Consider the following 23,141-nt stretch of genomic DNA (forward strand, 5'->3'; position numbering starts at 1 on the left):
AGTAGTATATTTATTTGATGTATAACTTGTAAAATTTAGGCACATGATGTGTGGGCTTTTGACTATTTTCTTGTCTTAGGCTCCACAAACATTAGCTACAGGACAAAGACAAAACAAACAAAACCGACAAAACAATGTGAGAGGCCCTGTGAGACGACAGGACTGCTTGCGAGCCCAAAACTCTGCTTCAAAACAAGGCCACTTGCGACCAAGGCTATGTCTGCTCTCACAAGACAGCACTACTGCAGGATCTCCAGGGGCATTCCGAGGCGTGCTATTTTCTTCATTTTCAGTAGGACCTCCTCCACTTTGCAGGAACCTGGATCTGGAGAATGAGCTCTGAAAGCGAAGGCGAAGTGTGGTTCTTGTTAGCACAGGGTTGGAGCTGTCCAAAACCACCCTATGCCAGGTGATAGGAGCCTGCTCGCTCCTTACCTAGGCAAGATGTCACCTGCAGAGTGAAGAAAGAAGTGTCTCCGTGACTTTCCTGATGATATCCGCCCGAGTAGCTGCCTGGAAGAAGGGTATCAGGGCAAACGGTATCAGGACAAACGTCTAAAAAGAGTGGAGACACTTGAATACTGAAAGGTTCCTCTTATCCTAGACTTCAGGCCATTTCAGTTACCCATTAACCAGAGAAGAACCTTTTCTTCTGTGCCTGTGACATCACAGCACACTTAAAAATCACCAATGAAAGCAAAATATCCAAAGATGGCTGATGGCTTCAGGTCACCGTGACTTTACAAAGGATTACATATCTGCTGATGGTTCTCTGAGGGAAGTAGCCAGTCTCCCCACACTGGGACAGATGGGGATTTCTCTCCACAGGCACCAAGGATTGCTTCACCACCATACATACATATAAACAAGGCCTCTTTCCAATCCTGCTATCCCATCTATTTATAGGTACAAAAGTTTTGTACTAGTGAGTGGGGTTGGGGGTATTAGGGGTAAAGTTTGGCATAGACCAGGGGAGGAAGAAGAAAAATCAGGATCTAAGTTCAGCGCATTTTTTCTTACTGTATTTCCCCCCACTTTTTTTATTCTTTCAACGGAAGCCCTAAAATCTCTCTGGAAACTCAGAAGGTTTGGGCATAAAACTTGAAAAAGCCTGATGTAAGAAATGAAAATACTGTTTTTCAATCAGGCTCAAATTTCTGAAATAATGTTCTCTTTTTGCATGTTTTTGGGAAGGATGTTGGTAATATGGTTACAAAATCTTTAGCAGACACATAAAATGGTCATTCTATCATCTTTGAGTTCCGTCATGCCTGTGTGCACAGATGATTTATAGATTGAGTGGATTTAGGCAATCTTTATATCAGATACCCTAAACCTTTGAGATGAGGTTTGTTTTCCTGTGCTTTCCTAATGGGGTTGCAAGAGAGGCTAGGCCTATGTCTTTCAAATCAAATTCAATGTCTTTCTTGGCACGGGCTTTTCATGCAGCTGCCCCACAAATAGTTATGATTAATTATTAAAAAACAGCAAAATAAAGTTTAAACTTTTGTGGGTGCTTTTCCGTCTTGGGACCTGGTTAACTGATCAGTCAGAAAACAGTAATTCCTAAAAATTAACCACCATTATCCATTTACAAAGATATAGCAATAAAACCTAGACACTTAAAGATACATTGAAAACTAATAAGAGATGGAGGGGAAGAAGAAAGGAAAGGAAGGAAGGAAGGAGAAAAAAGGGAGGGGGCGGGATAGAGGGATGAAAGGAAAGGCATGGGAAGGGAAGAAGGAAGGAAGGAAGTATAGGCATAGGAAAAGAAGAAGGAGGGGAAGATGGAGGGAGGGAAGAAGGGGGACAGAGTTTTAAAAATACAAGCTAAAACAATGTACCAACAACTGGGCTGGTTCTCCATAAACACACACAGCAAGTCCCACCAGTGGGTGGGAGAGCAGTTTCCAGTTTCTCTCCCCGCTCTCCAGGTTGTAGCAGCTTTTATTATCTAAAAAGCACTTTTCTTAAGCCCACCTTGAGTCACCAAGATCATTTTGGTACAATATATTATTTAGGTCATTGACTAAGTACTGTAAACACAGAGGAAACCTCAAATATAAGGACCAAATTGAGATGTTACTTTGCTTCTCTTAGTAGCTCAAAGTTGAGAGCCAGTGAACATTGTCCTCTTTTGAGCAAATTCCAAATGACCTGGAGCTGCAGTGGTGGCTCACAGGTTAAGAGCGCTTAATGATCTTGCAGAAGACGCAGGCTTGATTACCAGCGCCCACATGGCAGCTCACAACCATTTCTAACTCCAGCTCTTGGGTATCCTATACCATATTCTGGCCTCTGAGGGCACCAGACATTCACATAATGTATATGCATGCATCCAGGGAAACACACACACACACACAAACCACTGCCTGTTTTAGCTCCTGAAAATTGTTTTTACATTTTTACATAATTGCAAACCTGGACAGACAATATTTGCAGCAGGAGAGACTATGACATTCAGTCTTCAGTGTCTATTTGAATAGAATTTATTTGATTTATTGAAATATGCCAACACTACTTCAACTCGTAGGTAGTCAAGAGTGGCCAATAGTTGCTTTTGCAAATAATGGCAAAGTTGATTGATAAAACCTAGTCTATGTGACCCTGGAGACTGAACACTGACTGTGCTGCACTTTTACAGAAGTTGTCCAAATCCAGTTCCAGGTAGAACAGAAGGCTCTCTCCCATGTGTTCCATCTGAAGCTTTGAGTTTCTTCCATCTCTGATGATGCTGTTTGTCAGCAGGCAATGGTCATGGTCTGCTATGCACTGGATATTTTCTTCTCAAAAATCATATGTTGAATCCCAATGCAACTGAATTTGGAAATATCTTTGTGATTGTTAATATTGGTTGTCAACTTAATAAGACCTAGAATTCCCTAAAAGACCAGCTCTGACTGCTATGAGATACTTTCTTCTATACAGAACAGGGATGTTGCACCAATAAAATCTCAATAACACAGTTGCCTAAATAGCCCATAATGATAGCCCCAGTTGATATGCCAGTGTGAAAAGGGAAACACTCACAGACTCCACACCTAGAGGGAGAGCTGCAAGCAATCAGAGCTGCTCTTCTCCGAGGAGGAGCCAATGGCCAACAGGATACCCAAGCTCTTTAGTCCTAAACACGCATATACATGAGCAACACTAGATGGAATCAGTAAATTGTGAATTGTGTGTGTGTGAGGGGGGGTTTAGAGAGGGGGAAGGAGAAAGAGGAGGAGGAGGAGGAAGAGGAGGAGAAAGGTTATGACTTGAAAAGAAGTGATAGAGTAGAGTGAACATAGAAAGAATTGGAGGCAGGGTAGAAATGTACCATATGAAAGTTTAAAAATAAAAAAGGTTAGATTTAAATTGAAGACAGATTATGGGCAAGAAAGAGCCATGAGCCACTGCTGCTGAGTTCAGTTTCAACTTTATATAAACCAAGCACAGAAAACAGTGCTACCTGCCTTTAGGGTGATCTCTCACCTTGATTGACAGAATCAGGATTAACTAGTTGTTATGGTAGATATACTCTTTTCCTTTTCTTCCTTCCTTCCTTCCTTCCTTCCTTCCTTCCTTCCTTCCTTCCTTCCTTCCTTCCTTCCTTCCTTCCTTCCTTCCTTCCTTTCTTTTTGTTGTTTTATTTTGTTTTTCAAAAACAGACTTTTCTCTGTGTAGCCCTGGCTGTCCTGGAACTCACTGTGTCTGTCTGGCCCTGAACTCAGAAATCCACCTGCCTTTGCCTCCTGAGTGCTGGAATTAAAGGCATGTGCCACCGTGGCCTGGCAAATGGTCTTAATCTAGTTACTAGATTTAAATTCTAGTAGGATTGTTGTGCTATAAGACAAGGACTACTCAATCCTTCCCTTCCCTCACTCAACACAAAGGGAAGCCACTAGAAGTTTCTAGGCTGACTTGCGGGGGGGGGGGGGCGGGGGGGCGGGGATAACCTGTAAGCTACACAGATTGACACAGTCACAGTCACTTCACTGATGCTATTACTCCGATATTTTATACATAGATACTGGTGCAACTATAAGATGAAATCAGAGAGTCTAGATTGGGAAGTCCTGTGAAATTCTGGAACACCCTGAATTATATACACAGGAATTAAAATTTAAAATCTTGTTATCTGACATCCATTAGATTCCGTACTAGGAAGGGCTCAAGTTTTGCTATATTCATTACACTAAGTTTCTTCCTTCCTTCCTTCCTTCCTTCCTTCCTTCCTTCCTTCCTTCCTTCCTTCCTTCCTTCCTTCCTTCCTCCCTCTTTGCCTCCCTCCCTCCCTCCCTCCCTCCCTCCTTTCCTCCCTCTCTCCCTCCCTCCCTTCCTTCCCTCCTCCCTTTTGTCCTGTCATCCAAGATAGGGTTTGACTGCACTGACCAGGCCTCCAACTCCTAGGCTCAAATAATCCTCCCAACCTCTTCATAGTAGTCAGGACTATAAGCATAACCACTTTTGACATAAAGGAAAATTGTTTCTCAAGGGACATAATTTTACTATTGGAGTGCTTCCAGATCCCCAAAGGACACCAATGTAGCTGTGTTTTCTGTGCACAACATAGCAGGCTCCATGCTATCCATCCTAAGTTCCTAGCTGTTGAATGCTGTGCAGGGATTCCCTCTGACCTCTTTCAACATCTATGAAATAGAATAAGACACTGCATTTGGGCCTCAGTTTATTGATTTCTTATTATTTTTATTATATATATACATATTTTAATTACAATGACAAAATACTTTCATTTTTAAAGGGACGGCGTAAATTTGACTGACAAATATTCTCAAAGATGTTTATCTTGCAGGCACTGTGGTACATAGCTATATTCAGCCCTCAGGAGGATGAAGCAGGAGGATCCTGGGTTTGAGGCCAACCTGGGTTACATAGTGAGACTCTGTCTTTTAAAAAAAATCTTTTTTAATTATTGGGACTGGAGAAATGGCTCAGCAGTTAAAAGCTCTTGTTGTTCTTGCAGAAAACTCAGATTCAATTTCCAACAACTCTAGTCAAAGGGACTCTGATGCCCTCTTTTGACTTCTCAGGTACCAGACATGTATTTGGTGCACAGACATACATGTGGGAAGCAAATCACTTACACATATGAAATAAAAATCTAATATTATAATACTAATAAAGCTCTTATCTTGATTAGATGCTTTGTGTGAAAAAAATAGCTAATGTCCATGGAAAACTAAGCAAAGAGAAGGAGGCAGTTTACTAAATACTGTACCAACAACCCCATCTTACCCCACATAGGGACCAATCACTTCCTTGTCACTGAAAAGCTGAGTGCTGGTGCCCCTGACTTCCAGGAACATCTGCTGAAACTATTGTCCTGCTTCTGAGTTGATAAAAGGCAAGCCCGAACATCTGCATTAGAGTCACAGACAGGACGCCTGCCAGTGCTGGGTCCTGATATAACAGATGGAATAATAGTGAACGTTTTTAGAATATAAGACAGCTCTAAAATCTGAAGAGTAAACATATTAGAACACCCTGGTCATTCTGTGGTGTCTCTCAGTCTCAGAGCAGCCTACACCTGGAAAGGGACTCCCCAGAAACAGAAAAGTTACTTCAAATTAATGGGGAGAAATCCCCTAAATTCAATGGGCTACCCAGATACTCAATGGAAAACTTTTAACTATCAATTTGTGTCTCTATATAACAAGACAACTAAGTTTCAGAAGAATTGAAGAGTCAAATGTAAACAAATTTTAACCATATTAAAAGGAAGTGTAGGGGGGCTACAGATGTGACTCAGTGGTTCAGAGTGCAGACTGCAGCAGGACCGGGGTTCGGTTCCCAGCACCTATGCTGAGTGTTTCACAACCACCTGACCACCAGCTACAGGGAGTCTAACAATCTCTTCTGACCCCCATGGTAAGTCCTCACTAATGTGGCATACACTCACTAAGCTACACACACACACACACACACACACACACACACACCACGTAAAAATAAGATACATCTTTTAAAAAGGAAAATGAGAAAGAAAAATTTCTTCAGTAAGAGATGTAGGCAGAGACTGCTCTTAGGAGACAAAACCAAATATTACAAAAAGAAAAACTGATATACGGGTCATGCTTAAACTTTCCAGAAGACAAAGACAGCAGGGTTAAAAGGGAAGCACAGAGTCAACAAGACATTTATTATATGTAACCCCACATACATACACACACATACATACACACATAACATACATACACACATACATACACACATACACACACACATATACACATACATACACACAAGCTTTCTAAATCAGTAAGCCATCTAAAAGAATAAGGAAATGTAACTTGATTTAAAAAAATCAAAGAGCTTCTCAAGCCACGGTGCTGCATATCTGTAATTTTAGAAGTAAGGGGTCTGAGGAAGAAGTCTCATGAGTTCAAAGCCAGCCTGGACCACAAAAAGTCAAAATATTTCTATTAACAATAATAATAAAGAAAAGGTTCTCAAACAATGAGAAACTTTTCTCTATCTGTCCAAGCATATTACAAACATTGGACTACAGATACTGCATATTATACGAGGAAAAGGGTCCTCGGGGTGTCTGTGTATTGTTGGGTTGGGGTGAGGTGAGGTAGGAAAAAGACATAAAATGAAAAATAAATATGGAAATTTTGATTAATTTATAATTGAAAAACTGTCTACTTCTCTACTACCATGTAAGCTATTTATAGAAAAGATGCTTAAGCATGAATAGGAAGAATCATATACAAGAATGCATAGAAATTTTATAAAAATGAGAACTGGAGCGGAAATGCCTGTGTGGGAAGAGCTGGACAAATTGTAGAGCATCGTGTGACCATTCGAAAGGATCTGCAGTTATACATGGTGTGCACGGAAGTTCTCTATGACATCAGACTTCGGTTTAGTAGCAAGCTATTTTGTTCAGCATTGGTGTGAGAGTGCATGTTCTTGGTCTAATTTATTTACAGACTGAAAGGAAAACTAACATGTTTCTAATCCTGTATGTGAAGGCAATGAAGGATGTGTATATAGGGCAGCACTCACATTTTGGTGGTTTCTTTGAAGAATGCAAGGCGAAGGCGCACTTGGGCTATCTGCTATTCTCAAGAATAACTAACGGAAAAGGCCCCACTCTCCAGCCATTGCTATTTATGCAGTTAAATTGGAAATGAGCCATGGGCATCCAGGGACACCTTTCGGAATCTACTCCTATTACCGCCTTTCCCACTGGACTCATCTTCCAGAGCACCAACTTCTGGATTCTCCAGTCAGCTAGGCCAACTGTGAAGTGAGCCTGGTTATTGTTCACGCCCTTGCTATCTTAAAACATTTGAGTAGAAATGGAGTCTCTTATAGCATTTGTTCATTCTCTGCCTGTACGTTTTAAAGTGGGAAAGTGAGTTTAAAAATACTTTTTTCTCCCCAAGCACTTTGACCAACGATAATTCTGAAAGGTACCTTGGTATAAATCTCAAAATATCAAAAGCAACACCTACACACACACAACAACACACACACACACTGTAAGGTGAAAATAATATATATCTGTAATTATATCCTAAGTTAATAAAACAGTTAAAAAAATTGCCCAATGTCCTTTAACATCTTTTTAATTTCAGAAATGGCACTGTTAATTCCACATTTAAAAAAAAGCAATAGAAATAGTGTAAGGAAAATTTATAATAAACCTCTCATTATTGTTTTACACTTTAGTAAATTCAGGCTAAACCAGCATCGAATTAACCAGAATTAAGTTTAGGCCTCTGGTTTTCTGCCTTCTGAGCTGGAGCTTGTTTCCCTCCTTCCCTAGAGCATAGGGCACCTTCTACATTTCCTTCACTCTAGCAACAGCTGCCTAAAAAGGCAACTTTCACATCTGGGGTTGGCAATACAGCAAACGCTTCACAGACAGGAATGGGGAAACAATGCGAGAGTCTGAGTAAAAATCAATTTAGGAAAAGGTAGAATTTCATATGATATGATAAAAGTGTCTGGGCTGTTGTAAAGGAATACGTTTCCCACTTGCACACAGGCTGCAGCCTGGAACTATTCGGAAGACACTTTCATTTTTAACAAGAGCCCTCTACTGTTCCTCCATTGAGAAATAGACCCTAACCATTAAGCCCCGATCGAAAGGAGATGTGATATTACTTTTCAGTGACCTCACCTGAGACGAAGGTGTGTGTGTCTGTAACAAATAAAAGTTGCTTTTTTTAAAGAAAAAGAAGAAGAAGAAGAAGAAGAAGAAGAAGAAGAAGAAGAAGAAGAAGAAGAAGAAGAAGAAGAAGAAGAAGAAGAAGAAGAAGAAGAAGTCTGTATATCTAATGGGGAGGACTAACCAGCCAATGTATCGTGAAGTACCTGGATTTTTTAATGCATGTAAATACATTGAAATACTAAGAAAAATTGACAAAATTGCCTTGTTCTGCACTACATTAGCATTACTGTAGCACACAGCTCCGTAAACCAGTAGGATATTATGAAATTATGATCACATTCGCCATCGCCCCAGGGAAAGGCAATTGACGAGAATGGAAGTCAGAAGGGAAGGTTGGAACTGTGTTCATACCAGTGCCTACTGACCATCTTCACACAGAGAACCACGGAAGAGAACGGGCTCTTTCTTCCTATGGATTGTCAGCTGTGCCTGCCTCTGCTGTGAAACTTGCTGGCAGAAAAGGGGTGTCTAAAATGTTAAGATGTGTCCCTGCTGTTTAAGCCGCTGCGGTGGCCTCTGTGAACTGGAGAGCCTGTCCTCAACCCACTGCACAAGCGTAGAGGGAAAGACAGCGAATGCGATCAAGAAACCTTATATAACAGAAATCCGGGAACAGCACAAAATGCGATCAAACCATAGTGCGCATCTGCCTGGCCCACAAAAATGAAAAGCCACCCTCCTTTCTGATTTAGATTGTGCCATGCTAACCACTCATTGAGGAGATTGAAGAATAGAGAGTGCGGTTTGTCTTGGAAATAGCCGCTTTATTATATATTTTAGCCGCTTCTGGAGCACAAAAAAATGTGGACTCTTAGGTGAGGCTCTGCTCTGCATGGCCATGTTAAGGGAGAAAGGTTCAAATGATGCTAATTCTGTTAGATTTTCAAAAGTCTGCTTTAGCTCTTAAAAGAAATGGACGGTAGCAAGAGCAGCAGAACCCAGCCATCCTAGCAGGCGACTTGATGCTCCACTTCGCGGACTCTCTAAACTGCCACAAGTTTTGCACAAGTTCTGTGGCAGTGATTACAACACACCGCATAGAGCTTGTGGTAGTTGCTCTTTCTCCTTACTCCAGATGCCTTTAGGTTCCAACCTGAAGATCCAACGTCCCAAGCTTAATCTCCTGCAACCTGGACTACAGTAGCAGGGGCACCTGAGTTCGCCTCGCCCCACCTCTGCCTTTCCACACCCCTACCTCTTTAGAGCTTGTCCTGAGAAGCACGCGCTTTCCTTGCCTTGACCTCCATGGCCTGGACTTCGCTGGACAGCCCAATGACACCAAGAGAGATTGCTGGGTACCAGAAACTCTAACCTCCAGCTAATCAGAAGGGAAACACCTGGTGCATCTCCGCGACCTTTTCGCGTCCAGCCACGCATGGTGACATTTCCAGCACAGGGCGCAGCTAAGACACAGGATTTGCACCACCGCGACCTCTGGAGCCCCAGGCTTCGGGCAGCTTCTTGGATTACTCCCCTGAGAAGGAAGTAGAAAGCCTGTTTTCCTGGCACTGCGAGGCTAGAGCTAGCGGAGCGGCGCCCCGCTGGGAGAATGCTGCTGCCCGGGGCTCGGGGAGCGGCCAGCCGCAGCTTCTCCGCGAGGGGTTAACTGCAGCTCCTGCGGCCAGGCGGGCGCGATCGCTTCCTCTCCCGCTGCCCCGGAACATGGATACTGCGCCCACGAGATGTTCGCGGGCTGAACCAGGCAGTCAGGAAACATGAGAAGGCCTCGGTATTCCGGGTCCCGGGCCGCGAGCGTCCGTTTGGGTAAATAAAGCCGAGACGACGGCGGTGGCAGCGTTGAGCTCGTCGAAGCCTTCGCCGAGAACATGCGTCGGGGATGGGAGTGTGCCTAGCTCTGAGGAGGGACAGCCAGCCGCTGGCTGAGGGCTCCGCGGCCACAGGTACGGCCCTGGGTCCCCTCCCCTGCGCCCAGCCCCAGGCTCGCCCAGGCTGAGTCGCAGCTGCTCCCCAGCAACCAGCACGCCGGGGTTCTGCCCTCCCCTCCCCCCACCTCTGTCTGAGGTCGAGTGGGGAGCGCTCCTGGATGTTGGTCAAGGCTGGAGGGAGGATCTGGGAACCAGTTGGCAGCCCACCTGGCCGCCTTTGCTTTGCTTTCTAATTATCCACGGACCAGTTCCGCACGGAGCGCGCTCCCCAGCACAGCTAGGAAAAATCTGGGTAAGTGCAGAGCACAAGAGCAGAAATCGGTTGTAAGGGACCTTTCACGGGACCAAGGAAGAATTAGGAATTATAGGTCTTAACTGCCCCCACGCCCCACACCGACCCATTGTAATGGTTCGGATATCTAGGACGTATGTCAACCTCCCGCCACCGCGCCCGCAGTTGCAGACCTGGACCGTGGCGGTGTTTGCAGTCTGTGGGAAAGGTCCTAGATAGCAAACATCACCATGACTTTGCTAGAGAAAAGGCGCTGTTGTGTCTAGGACTGGGCTGTGTGGAAAGAGGTGGAGTGTCGGGGAAGGACGCCTCACCAGCAAAGAGGCGTGATCGCCAATCGTCGAAACAGGGGCGCCCGGTTCACAAACTTGCTTTGACTCTTATCGCCAAGGCTGTATGCGCACCCCGACCGGTACATATCTGCTCAGGATTCAGCCCTAGGGCGCAACGCTGCGGCCAACACGGATCTGACTTCACTTTCCATACCAACACTGACAGTGGCCGTCGCTTAGTCGCTGTGGCTTTTCCTAAGTGTTGCGTGTGGCCGCCACTGCAGTGACTAGAGGGCGGGGCAGGGGGCGTAGGCGAGTGTAGGCGCTGCGCACTCGAGAAGCAGGATATGTGTGTTGAGGGGGTGCTGGCAACTCTATGTGAAAGGCTCGGAGTAGACCGAGATACCAGGAGTTGCCAAGGGGGAGATCTCACCGCTGGGCATGGTCCAGATCTCGCGGCGATATTGCAGTTTTTCTGCGGTGGTGCGGCCTTGCTCCGGATGCCCGCACCTGGCGGGCTGAGGCCTCCAAAACGCTCCAACTCCAGAGGTGAGCTGCGAGCTGTCCGGAAGGCCGGTGGCCGCAATCTGAAAGGTGCGGGGGTCACTGCCTGCTAGGAGGCTTCAGACTTCTGAAATGGGCTCCAATTCCTAAGAACTGTAATCCTCAGAAACCCAGGTCCTGGCGCCTTCGCTTTGAGCGCCCCAGAAAAATGGGGGAATTTGTTATACATTTGACCTGAGACCATTTAGTTTTCTTGTTTGGGGTTCTACTAACTTTCTCCGCTGTCCTTATTTCAGCGGGAAACTTTAACCGAAAGAAGCAGGGGACTCCTCTATATGGTCCAAGATCTAGAAAACATGGGCATCCCTTAACACCAAGACCTGGGACGCACTGACCCGCCCTTGGGGATGCAATTATTCGTGTTACCCAAAATCGTCTCGTCCCTCCAACTCCTTCTGCTTACCCTAGAAGAGGCTTTATTCTGTGTGGTGCTTAACGAATGTCCCTTCCTTCTCCTCCTTCTCCTCTTCCTCCTCCTTCTTTTTCTTTTTATTCTAATTCTGTTTCGCTGTCCTAATTGTGTGTCTATTAGAGACTGAAAAGTTCATTTGGAAACTGCGTTCTTTACCTCGGTAGGTAAATTATTTCTGTTTGAAGTTCCTAGAGGTGTGGGAGCTTGACTGCCCAGAGGAGAAGGCAAGGGACCTGTCCCAGGAGTGCTGTGTAGGTAGCCTGGTGCTGAAGAAGGCCGTTCACTAGTCTACCAGCAGCAATCCAGCCCTGGCCCTCAGCTCAGCAGCCCCGGAGTCCCCATCACGTTCAGGGCTCCTGAGCTGTGGGAACCTGAGCACAGTCGGGAGTAACGTGATGCGCCTTGATCTTCTAGAACCGGAGCCCTGCTGCGGAGTTCCTGGAACCCGGCTCCAACGCGCTGCAGCAAGGCCGCGCGCGGATCCCTGCCAACCCGCACCATGAACACCATCGTCTTCAACAAGCTCGGGGGAGCGGTGCTTTTTGAGGACCGAGGTACCCCAGAGCGGGAACGTGGCAGCAGGCCATACGGTGGCATCTTGGACAATCCACACACACGCCCCGAGGTGGGCATTCCAGATGGCCCGCCCCTCAAGGACAACCTCGGCCTGAGACACCGGAGGACTGGGTATGCTCATCGGCCTGTGCGGACCCGGGAGTCCGGAGGGTAGGAGCGGCGAGTTGCGGGGAGGGTGTGTGAAGCGCAAACTAAAATTTGGGAATAGGGGCTCTGCAGCTTCCCTCCTGGATTCAAACACCCGATTCTTAAGGATTTACCTTCTCAAAACGGGAGGGACTAATTCCGTAGAACAGTTCAAAAGAGACTTGGTGGAAATTGAGTTGGTGCCCAGTCCTCCCACACCTAGAGGTCCCTGGCAATCTGTGACCTGGCGTAGTTTCTTGCTTTCTCTGCGTATCGAGGGAGTAGATTGAGTGCTGTACTCTGTGCCTGAGTAAAGTCAGAGTCAAACAGACAGTTGGTCCCAGGTAAGGTCTCCGTCACGGGAGGATGTCACCTTGGCCTCAAGGTTCCCTTGGCCTGGGACTAGGTCGGTTCCCATACCGGGACTATGTTGGTTCCCATCCTGGGGCTAGGTCGGTTCCCATATGGCGTCCCTGACGCTCATAGCTCGGCGGAGTCCGCGGCGAGCCCGGAGGAGGAGGCTGCAGACCTGCCGGCTTTCGGTTTCTAGGGTTAAGCGGGTTGTCGTCGTCCGGGAGCTTTGGGGTGAGCCATCTGCAGTGTGGCAGTAGGGTAGTGTATGCCCGGCCAGGTCTTGGCAGTTCCTAAAGCGGCCGGCTTCCTCCTAAACCACAACACCGGCTGCTTGTTTTGCCGCACTGATGCTTAGTAATAGAGATTAGGTTGTCTCAAACTGTACAACCAGTCAGCGAGGATGGAATTGCATTTCAAAGAGTTAGAAGCTGACGTCCGGGAGGCAGGGGCGCAGGCGCTGGAGCGGGGACTGGGCTGGGAGCGCTGGCAGTTGTGCGGCGACACCTCCCGGAGCCTCTCGGGAGCGCATCACCCCATACCAACTCTAGAGTGATGGTTGCTTTATTTGCTCCTCTTGGAAGTCTGCTTTTCTAGCGTCTTTTACAAACCTTCACCTATTGGGACGGTGTTTCACACGTCCCACTCTTCCTAAGAGGGAAAGAGGCTCTAGACTGCTTTGTAGGGTCTGCTGTTTTCCCAGCTTCTTGCATTTCCAAAGGATCAAATGAAAAAGGGAGTCTAGGCTGTTGTTTCCACCTTTGGAGTAGTGTTCCCTGACCTTTGGCGAACCAGCAGTCCCAGGACCTTAGCAAGAGGACTTAGAGGGCCAACCCTCCCCCTGAGGCCAGAGCCTCGTGATGGTCTATAGAAGCAGGCGAAGGAAGGATCAGTTAGCTCTGGATCCAGATCCGCAGTCTAGAGAATAGTTTTCCACGTGGCATTTGTCCCTACCCCTGCAATTCTGCCTTGCTGGGATCAAGGCCTTGCACTGGCACAGTACCCCGTGGTCAAACAGGCTATTTAGAGAGATGCACGGGAGCCAGTGCTCCCACCGAGAAGTGAAAAGTTGTGGGTTTCCTTTTCTTGCTTTGCCCCAACTGTGGGGGCTCTTAGAGTTGAGATGCATAAGGATAGAGAGCCAGGATTGCTGGGGGTGGGGTTCAGTTAAGCCTAGGCTTGGTGCTGACATCATAGAAATACGACCTATCATGTAGTCCTTTGGGCCACCAAAAAGGTGCCACTAACACGTCCCTCTCCTCTCCGCATGTGCCAGGGTTCGACAGAATGGAGGGAAGGTGAGGCACAAGCGACAGGCCCTGCAAGACATGGCGCGGCCTCTTAAGCAGTGGCTTTATAAGCACCGTGACAACCCTTACCCCACGAAGACCGAGAAGATACTGTTGGCCCTCGGTTCGCAGATGACACTAGTGCAGGTAATCCAGACCCTCAAGCCGGGGTCTTCCCTCCGCGCCAGCGGCTGAGGAGCAGAAACGCAGGAAGGATGGTGACCAGGCGGGTCCCAGATACCCTGGTTTCTGTTGCGGAGGAGGATGAGGGCTAGGCACAGGTGCCAGGTGCTATCGTAGAAAAGAGATTTCACCCCTAACAATCACCTTGGTGCGAATGATTGGGTTCAGAAGGAGTTTGTGTGATGCATTGTTGTGGGTGGCGGGAATAGAAGGCCTGCTGGAATGTGGTAAGAAGGTGATGGGTATGGTCTGGATTCAGAGCCGGCGATGTATAAGGGTGGTGCAACCCACCATAGTTTTCAGTCTTTAGTGTTTGTCAGTTACTAGGGAGTCTGCTTAGAGCACAGATTGTTGCATCCTGCTTTGCTCATCGTTCCTGATTGTGTAGTTCCGGGGCGGGGCCATAAAATGCATGTCTAACAAGTTCGTAGGTGGTGCTGAAGATGCTTGTCCAGCTTTGAGAACCCGGGGCCTGAGGGTGCATATTGGAACCCAAGTTAAAGCACACTACAGATTCCGATTAAGTAAGAACAGCCATTATTCAGAGGTAAGCCAGAAAGCTAGAAAGCTGGGAAGAAGGCAGCCTCTTCGTGGCACACACTGTTTTCTCCTGAGCTGAGGAGAGAAGATTTCAGATTGTGAGTGGCCGGTTCACTTTGTCAGTTGTAGAGAAATCATGCCAGCGTGTTTTTTTTTTTCCCTAGTGGACAAACACTGTTTTTGTTTAATTAGCTTTTCTGAGCACAATCTTCCCCCAAACCGTCCGTACAAAGCCATTACTCCGATTTTTACCAAGATGCAGGGCAGCTGTGGGTAAAGGATAGAGGGACAAATCCCAGAGCAAATGCTTTCCCGTTACACTGCAATTTTCCTTACATAGTGATGTGAACTTCGGTGTAAACAACAGATTTAGGAAAAGGAGGCCGCAGGGTGAGCGGGAAAGCTACATATATTATAGTAGCACAAGTGAGAAAGTTTGGACATCTCATCAAACATGTGAGGACGCTGTGAGATCCAAAATAAAGCTGCACTCGATAACATAAAAATCTCTTTCCAGAGTATTTCCAGTTTCATTTAAGAATTACTGGAAAGTTCGACAAAGCATTTGCCCTGGCTTGTAACAAGTCTCCACAAAATTCCAACATGTATTTTTCTGCTTATTTTCAGAAAACAGTTTTAGAGAGAAACATCTGCTTTCTTTCCTATCAACAGGAAATTGTAATAATGGTGATTTGCCACAGCACTGGAGACAGAAACTAATTCCTCAGTCTTGGCTTGAGATCTGTTTAACACAAAACTGTGAACCTTGCAAAAGCAGTTTTCTAAATAGTTATTACAATAAGAAAAACTTGACTTATGAAAACAAATGCATATGCTTCAATATTAACTTGAACAGGCCTGTCACTTATTCTAGACATACGTCCACTTACAGAGAAGCATGAATTCTAGCAGAAAGTTCTACAATCAATTACATTATTCTGGATGATCACGTGGCTTTACTGCTGTTCATATGTAAAGCACATTTATTTGACATGTTTTTAAAAATAGTGTTTAGTGATTAAAAAGTAGCATTTGTAGCTATGAGACAAATTTTATATTTTAATTGTTAGCTTGAATGAACTGAAATGCAAAGTTATACTCTTAATTTAGTTATATAGTTACTTGCCACTTGTAATCATAGCTTCAATAGAAATAACTGCTTTCACGCTTATATCTTGGTAACATGACTACATTTTTCTAATTTATGTGAATTTTTCATTCAAAATTATTTATTCTTTTATACAGTTCAGAACATAAAATATGTAATTCTTAAGTGAGGAAAAGATTGTTTGCAATTAGATGATACATGTATAACAATGATTTTTATTATTTTCAGTAAGATAAATTTCTTAAACTTTAAAATGATAAGTGGAAAATTTGAAATGTATAAAATTTCTACTTAGGGATCTTATTTATAATCCACCTTAGGTTCAGTTATTTTCCACCATGGACAATGGCATATGCACAAGATATATGTAATATGTGATGTATACCCACACATCCACTTATATAGGAATTTATATGAGTCAAGCATGAATTAAACATCCGAAGTATATTCCAGCTTTATGGAAACTGTATAAATTATGCAAATACTTTACACTTCTGGAGGAAAAACATAGAGCTTGTGTCCTGAGTCAGTCTCTCCCTGTGAGTCACTTTTCTCCTGTGGAGTGAGGTTTCTTCAGAAGAGTGCTCATGTCTTACTCACGGGGTTCACACCGTAGCATGGCTCTCTCCGGGGAGCACACTATCCCTACGTGCTTGTAGATCAATTAACATTTTTCTGGGAAACGGCATTCGAATCACATAGCTTTCCAGAATGTCTTTCTGACAATTACAGGGAAGCTGGAACTCTTGTTTTAGTTTCAGAACATAGCAGAGAACACACAGCTTATTAACTTCAGAACAAGAACAAGTATGACTCATTTTGTTTTCAAAATGTCTACAAATACACGGCACATGCATGCCTGCAGGCAGATGTCAAAGCTGCCCTTGCTTCTGTGTGAACTCATGATTCTTGTTGACTACAGGGCCTGCTCTTGCTTCTTCCTCATGGCTTGTTACAACAGGCTGTGACCATAACTATTTTATTCCTCAACAGAGTATCTTAAGTTTGAGCATTTATTTTACATTTAACATTTTCCTCTGAGTGCGCATCAAACTTTTCCTGTTCTGTAATTCTCCTTTCCTTTGCTCCTCTTGAACTGCCGAGGGAAGGTTTGAGACCTGGTCAGCAATCTCCCTTGAAGCACAGAAGTAAAAAGATGGAAATATGTTTTAGTACCTTTTCTGATACATAGAATCCTGGAGGACACTGGTTAGTACCTACAGATTTTCATCCCTGAGGAAATGAATTAACTAATGATCTTGTGACTCTCGCATATTGTTTGTTATTCATTCACCTTAACATTTTGGTCCTAATTTGCTATCACTGTGCTTAACTTTTCTTTGCACATATCATCTTTATGAGAGCATAAAAAGGAGAGTATTTCTTTATGACATGCTTTGGTGTCAACCAAACAAAATCTTATACTTGATTTGGTTCGTATTATAAAAATATGCTATGTATTCCTAAAATAGTAATAGCCTGTGCTTTCGTGGAGCAATAACAAATAGTATGAGATGGAAAGTTTGCATCATCACAAGATATGGAGCTCCAAAGAACAATGCTTGGGTGTTGAGACTGCTTTTCCAGTGATATAACTCGCATTCCTGTGATGTACTCATGAACATTTGATAAAATCATAGCATTACAAAAAATTTGTTTCCAACATTGGTCTAGCTGTTTTTGCTGGTAGTTGAGTATTTATTCTGAGAAAATACTTGTTACATATTCAACAAAATCTTAGACAAGGCCTTATATGTCATTCCAAGTGCTATTGGTACAGAGAGAAGAGCCCCAGTATTTACGTAATAATCCAGACTAGGTTTGTTAGTTTAATATGTTCAAAACTGGGAGACTCCAGCTCATTCCTTTGTGTTCACACTGGAATTTCTCTGTTCACACAGCACACCTAAGCACCTTTCGTAAAGATGTTTGGAAAACCACTTTCTCTTCCAGCTTCTAGATACTTGGCTCTTTAAGCCTTTGCTGTGAAATATGCAGTTTTAAAAGCACTTCTGACATTAAAATGCTGTTCCAGAATCTACCTTTGGTAAGAGAATATGCACAACCACATGAAGGAATCCAAAGTAAGTGTAAAATGTCGAAAATGGGAGTCTATATTTTTACTGTCAGTGACACAGAAATTTACATTTAATCAATGAGGAAAAATGCAAAATATGCAAATTTACCAACCATTAGTTGTTCACAGAAGTCAATATTAAACACCCCAGGCTGCACTTAGCTGTAAGTTGTACTATACATTTCTGGTGATAAAATACAGACAGCATATGTATGCTAGCAGATTTGGTGTTGGTCAAACTTATGAAACAAGTTTAGAAAAAGCCTGTGCTAAAGATCACTGACCTTTCTGAAAAATCATGTGATGTCATTAGAATGGGTTGAGAACTAGGAATATTTAACACATTAAAAAGTAGATGATCTCCAATTGTGAAAAGCCAATTAATTCCCTTTAACACTTAAATATTCTTCCATTTTTATGCATTAGAATTATAGTACACTATGATTTTAGTTATTATATTAAACATAATTAGTGCATTATGTTTGTTTGTTTTTTAACTAGAAGGCCATTTCACTTTTACTATATAAAGTGTCATGAGGATTGGGTTTGATACTGTATCATATATGTATAACACATGAGAATTGGGTTTTATACTGTATCATATGTGTATAACACATGAGAATTGGGTTTTATACTGTATCATATGTGTATAACACATGAGGATTGGTTTTATACCATATTTGTATAACACATCAAGATTGGGTTTTATACCATATCATATGTGTATGACACATGAGGATTGGTTTTATGCCATATCATATGTGTATAACACATGAGGATTGGTTTATACCATATTATGTGTGTATAACACAAGTTAGTGAACACTGGTTAAGATCTAGCTGAGTCCTACAAAATGTGCTATAAACACAGGAGAAGTTGCAGGCTGGGTCCTCTGTGTGAGGGGTGTAAAGACAGGCCTACTCACACACTGATTCCAACAAAACAGTGCTGGGACTAGGAAGCAGGTAGGACAGTGAGCCGCAGAGAGGCTGGTGGATAGACGGCTGCTTCACAGCTCTCCTCTTAGAGAAGATGAACATGTTAGGAATTATCTGATCCATTTTACAACAGGTGAAGGTCTTTCTGTCTGTCGGTCTGTCTGTCTGTCTGTTTCACACCAAGGAGAAAACCCAGAGCTGTGCATGTGCTAGGCAAATGCTCTCCCACTACGTCATATCCCAGCCCTGGATGAAGTATGTGAAGGTCAGGAAGAGTTGGAGTGAATGAACTAAATGTACATGGCATGCCATGTTTTTAGATAATTCAGAACAGAAAACCTGGCCACTTTTCATTATACCACAGTCACATTAGTGATTAGGACGTTAGTGACGACTTGAAGAAGTAAATTGATTAAGTCAAAACAATGCATCACATTTGAATTTGATGTTCATTTTTAAGATCCATTTAAGAAAACAGAATAGAAACTAGGGAAGTTTGAAAGAATGTTTTTAAAGTTCCCAACTAATAATCCTGAGGATTTCATGAAAATGTGGGCAGTGAGTGAGAGAACCAGAGGGGAGGGAGGGAAAGGTAGTGACCAGAAGCTCTTTGCTTCCACAGTGAATGACTGACCTTGGTCTCAGATTATCACTGTTGTTATAGAGGGTCAGGTGTGACATTTGTAGATTTGTGTGTGTGTGTATGTGTGTGTTGCGTGCACACGTGTGTGCATGTGCATGTATGCGTGTTAATATTCTTTACAAGACCTGCACTTTAAACCACAGCTAGTATGCAATAGCTATTCCCTGTATATTTGCTGAACAAATACTCCTGGACGTTGCCTACGTGTGGAGGATGGAGAGACTGAGAATTTGAAGCACTGAACCATAGTCACAATGGTTTAGCTTGGCCGGTATAGAAGTTGATGACTAAGACTTTTGAAGGGATCTGGTACACACTGTGAAAGGACAGCTTTTCACGGTAGAAGGGGACAATGTGAATATAGTCAATATTGACTTTATATTAAAAAAATACATGCTAGACAAGGAAAAAATGTAATTTTTCTTTTTTAAACAGTAATCACTATAGTTTGAGTATTTACAAAAATATTTATTTGTATTTATAGTACTTATACTCTACTATAAATGCCCTAAATAAGTTTATAGTATGACTAAGAAACAAAAGAATTTTCTACTGGAAACATTGCCACACAAACTATTATAGTAATAATATAATATTACTATATATATTTGTGTTCTGGAACAAATTCACAGAAAAATTATATTTGTATAGTTCATATTTTTAAAAGCAAATTTTGTCCTTTTAATTTTTTAAAGAGATATATGCTGTCCATATCCTGACAGCACATTTTATCCTCTAGGAATCCAATGGCTCGAAGGAAGAGTAAAAGTCATTTCTTTGTCTTCACTGATGTTTCTAGCAGCAGACTTTTAGTTTCTAGCAGGTGTTCTGGCCCCCCTTCCCCACTCCTCTGGTGGCTCCACCTTTGATCATTTTTTAACTTCTATGTTAAGTGTCTAGTTTCCTTAATTGACTTCCAGAGCTTGGCCTGAACTCTCTTCAGTTCGCCTACTCACAACTTAGCCTGAAGGTGAACCTCTAAACCTGTAACTCTCAAATCAGACCCTCTCTTTCTTTAAGTCTTATGCTCACCTTTTGTTTTCCTGTTGAACCTTCATCTGTGTGCGTCTCTAGTACCTTAGCTTAGACATTCCCCCAACAGGACACTGGCACATCCTCAGAAAGATTTCTTATTTTTTAAAATTTCAGGGCAACACAAGTTGGTTGACTCAACGTCAGCATTAAATTTCCACTCATTGTGTTTGTGGATTCTTGTATCATTTATCCTCCATCCCTTTTCCCCTCCCTTTTCCCCTTGAGATGGTGCCTCCCGCTTTTCCCAAAGCTGACCCCAAATCCTGGCCTTAAGTGATTCTCCTGCCTCAGCCTCCCAAGTAGCTAAGATCACAGGTGTATAGCAGCAACACTGGCCTTGGATCCTTTAAAAGAAAGTAATTGCATAATCGCCGTGTTTTAATGCTTTGCTAATTCAAAAACTGATGCTGTTGTAGGTGTCCAATTGGTTTGCTAATGCTAGACGTCGGCTGAAGAACACTGTTCGTCAGCCAGATTTGAGCTGGGCCTTAAGAATAAAGCTATACAACAAGTACGTGCAAGGCAACGCTGAGCGGCTCAGCGTGAGCAGCGAGGACTCCTGCTCTGAAGGTTCGTTCAGACTCTGTGTTCCTGTCTTTGTTTTGCCATCATGTAAGTCCACCTAGGTGCTGTCTTAATGGCTGACCACGAATATTGTAGTGCCACAGATTTATTTTTTAATGAGGCAGCTTCATCCTTACAAAGCAACAGGAATTATAGCCATTCCCTCTGTTTACAGATTTGTCATGTGTGGGGAGGAAGCATTTTCCTTAAAATTAAATACCCTATGGACAATTACATAGGCTCCTGTTTACTTTTACCTAAAAATTAATCTTATATATCAAAAATAATTCTGCATATGGCATATATTCTTCAATTTTGCATATTTTAATGACTGTGACAGTTGCGCAGCTAGGGAAAATATGTGCAAACACTAGTTGGTGACGTTTTCCCCTTAGATGGAGAAAATCCCCCAAGAAACCACACGAACGAAGTGGGCTACAGCACCCCTGCCCATCACACTGTCATTAAAGGGGAGAACTCAGTGATAAAAGCGGGAGTGAGGCCGGAGTCGAGGGCAGCCGAGGACTACGCGGCGCCTCCCAAGTACAAGAGCAGCTTGTTGAACCGTTACCTCAACGACTCTTTGAGACACGTCATGGCCACAAGCACTGCCATGATGGGAAAAACAAGGCAAAGGAACCATTCAGGATCTTTCAGCTCCAATGAATTTGAGGAAGAGTTGGTGTCTCCGTCGTCATCAGAAACTGAAGGCAACTTTGTCTATCGCACAGGTAAGTCCAGGCTTTGTTGTAATTATGGTAACCTGTGTAAGACAGATAGAAATCTGTGGCAGAGGGATTTACTATAACAGATATAAGAAAGCCAGAAGATACTTGATTTGCATAATTAGCATAAGATAATTATGGATTGCCATGATTAATTCTGGTGTAAAGTTTTTGATTTTTTTAAACTGGCAATGGCTATATTTGTTAGTCAATCATGGTCTCAGAGAGCCTGAGATACTTTGCTTTTTAATAGTAAGGCTAAAAATATTCATTCTTACAGATAATTTTAATCATGATGATGTGATAATAGTATTGATTAAGAAATCAATATTTTGTGCGTGCATCTGTATAAGGCCCCATGTGTGCCAGATACCTTCCTCTATTGTTCTCAGCTTTATTCCTCGAGATTTGGTCTCTCATTGGATCCAGAAATCCTCCTGTCTCTGACACACCAGCACTGGGGTTACAGGCACATGGCCCATCATGCTTAGCTTTTTTATGTGGGTGCTGGGTATCTGAACTCAGGTCCTCATGCCCATGCAACAAGTTTGCTTTCCTTCTGAATTATTTTGCTTGCCTGACAATAACAATATTTAAAAGATGCCAATGCTTCCTTTATAAGTAATCATAAAAGGATTGTGCTGGACTATGGCTAGCAATGCAAATGTTCCATCTTTTCTTTTACATACTTCGATTGCTAGAAGTGATAGGAAATTAATACAAATTAACACACCTGCCAGCATTTTCAGAAGGAAAAACACAAACCTAGATCCACTTTCTTTGGAAACTTCACTTTTATACCTGGAAAGTACAAATTGGGCTGATAAGTAACTTTGAAGATTTTATATTCATTCCAGAAATATTGAGCTGATTTCTATATGTCCAAAGTATTCAGATGGAGTAGCAGGTTGGTAAAAATTTCTATCTTGATTTTAGTTCATCAGGACTTGCTTTTAAGGAGTCTTTGAGCAGAGTTACTTTGGAACAAGGGATAGGTGAGATTTACATGTAGTACTGATGCAGCCTGGCTCCTAAATGACTGGCACCAATGAATGAGTCTAATGTTAGATCTGGAGACAGTAAAGCACTCAGCCTAGCCAGTTACACCACAATGAGAAAACCAGCCAAGAACACACTATAGTTGAGCATTGACTGAACAGCACAGCACAGCTGAACCTGCACAAGGAGTTTCAAGAGGGGCACCTCTTGTATCTACTGCCACCAATCATTGCCCATAGTTACCCAACATTAATCAATGTCTGTAGCTATACTACTGTCTGTATTTATCCTACTGCCAATCAGTGCCTATAGTTAACCTACCACCATCAGCCATTACCTGTAGCTAACCAACCACCACCAGTCATTGCCT

The 23,141-nt window shown here is 43.4% G+C and overlaps 1 protein-coding gene across 3 annotated transcripts in view; it reads left to right on the forward strand.

Moving 5' to 3' along the window:
- Positions 1-9,914: 9,914 nt before the first annotated feature.
- Positions 9,915-23,141, forward strand: part of Mkx (mohawk homeobox) — a 202,030-nt gene continuing 188,803 nt past the window's right edge. For 2 of the 3 annotated variants that reach the window (XM_057788133.1, XM_057788131.1), the window contains exons 1-5: positions 9,915-10,092; positions 12,032-12,304; positions 13,947-14,106; positions 20,900-21,053; positions 21,443-21,778. In XM_057788133.1, the coding sequence (XP_057644116.1) occupies positions 12,117-12,304; positions 13,947-14,106; positions 20,900-21,053; positions 21,443-21,778 (838 nt within the window). In that variant the 5' untranslated portion in view covers positions 9,915-10,092; positions 12,032-12,116. Of the gene's footprint in view, positions 10,093-11,014; positions 11,191-12,031; positions 12,305-13,946; positions 14,107-20,899; positions 21,054-21,442; positions 21,779-23,141 lie in introns of those variants that run through there. The other variant, XM_057788132.1, reaches the window with a different exon arrangement.

The sequence above is a fragment of the Chionomys nivalis genome, chromosome 13, assembly GCF_950005125.1.
Source record: "Chionomys nivalis chromosome 13, mChiNiv1.1, whole genome shotgun sequence".
Taxonomy (NCBI): domain Eukaryota; kingdom Metazoa; phylum Chordata; class Mammalia; order Rodentia; family Cricetidae; genus Chionomys; species Chionomys nivalis.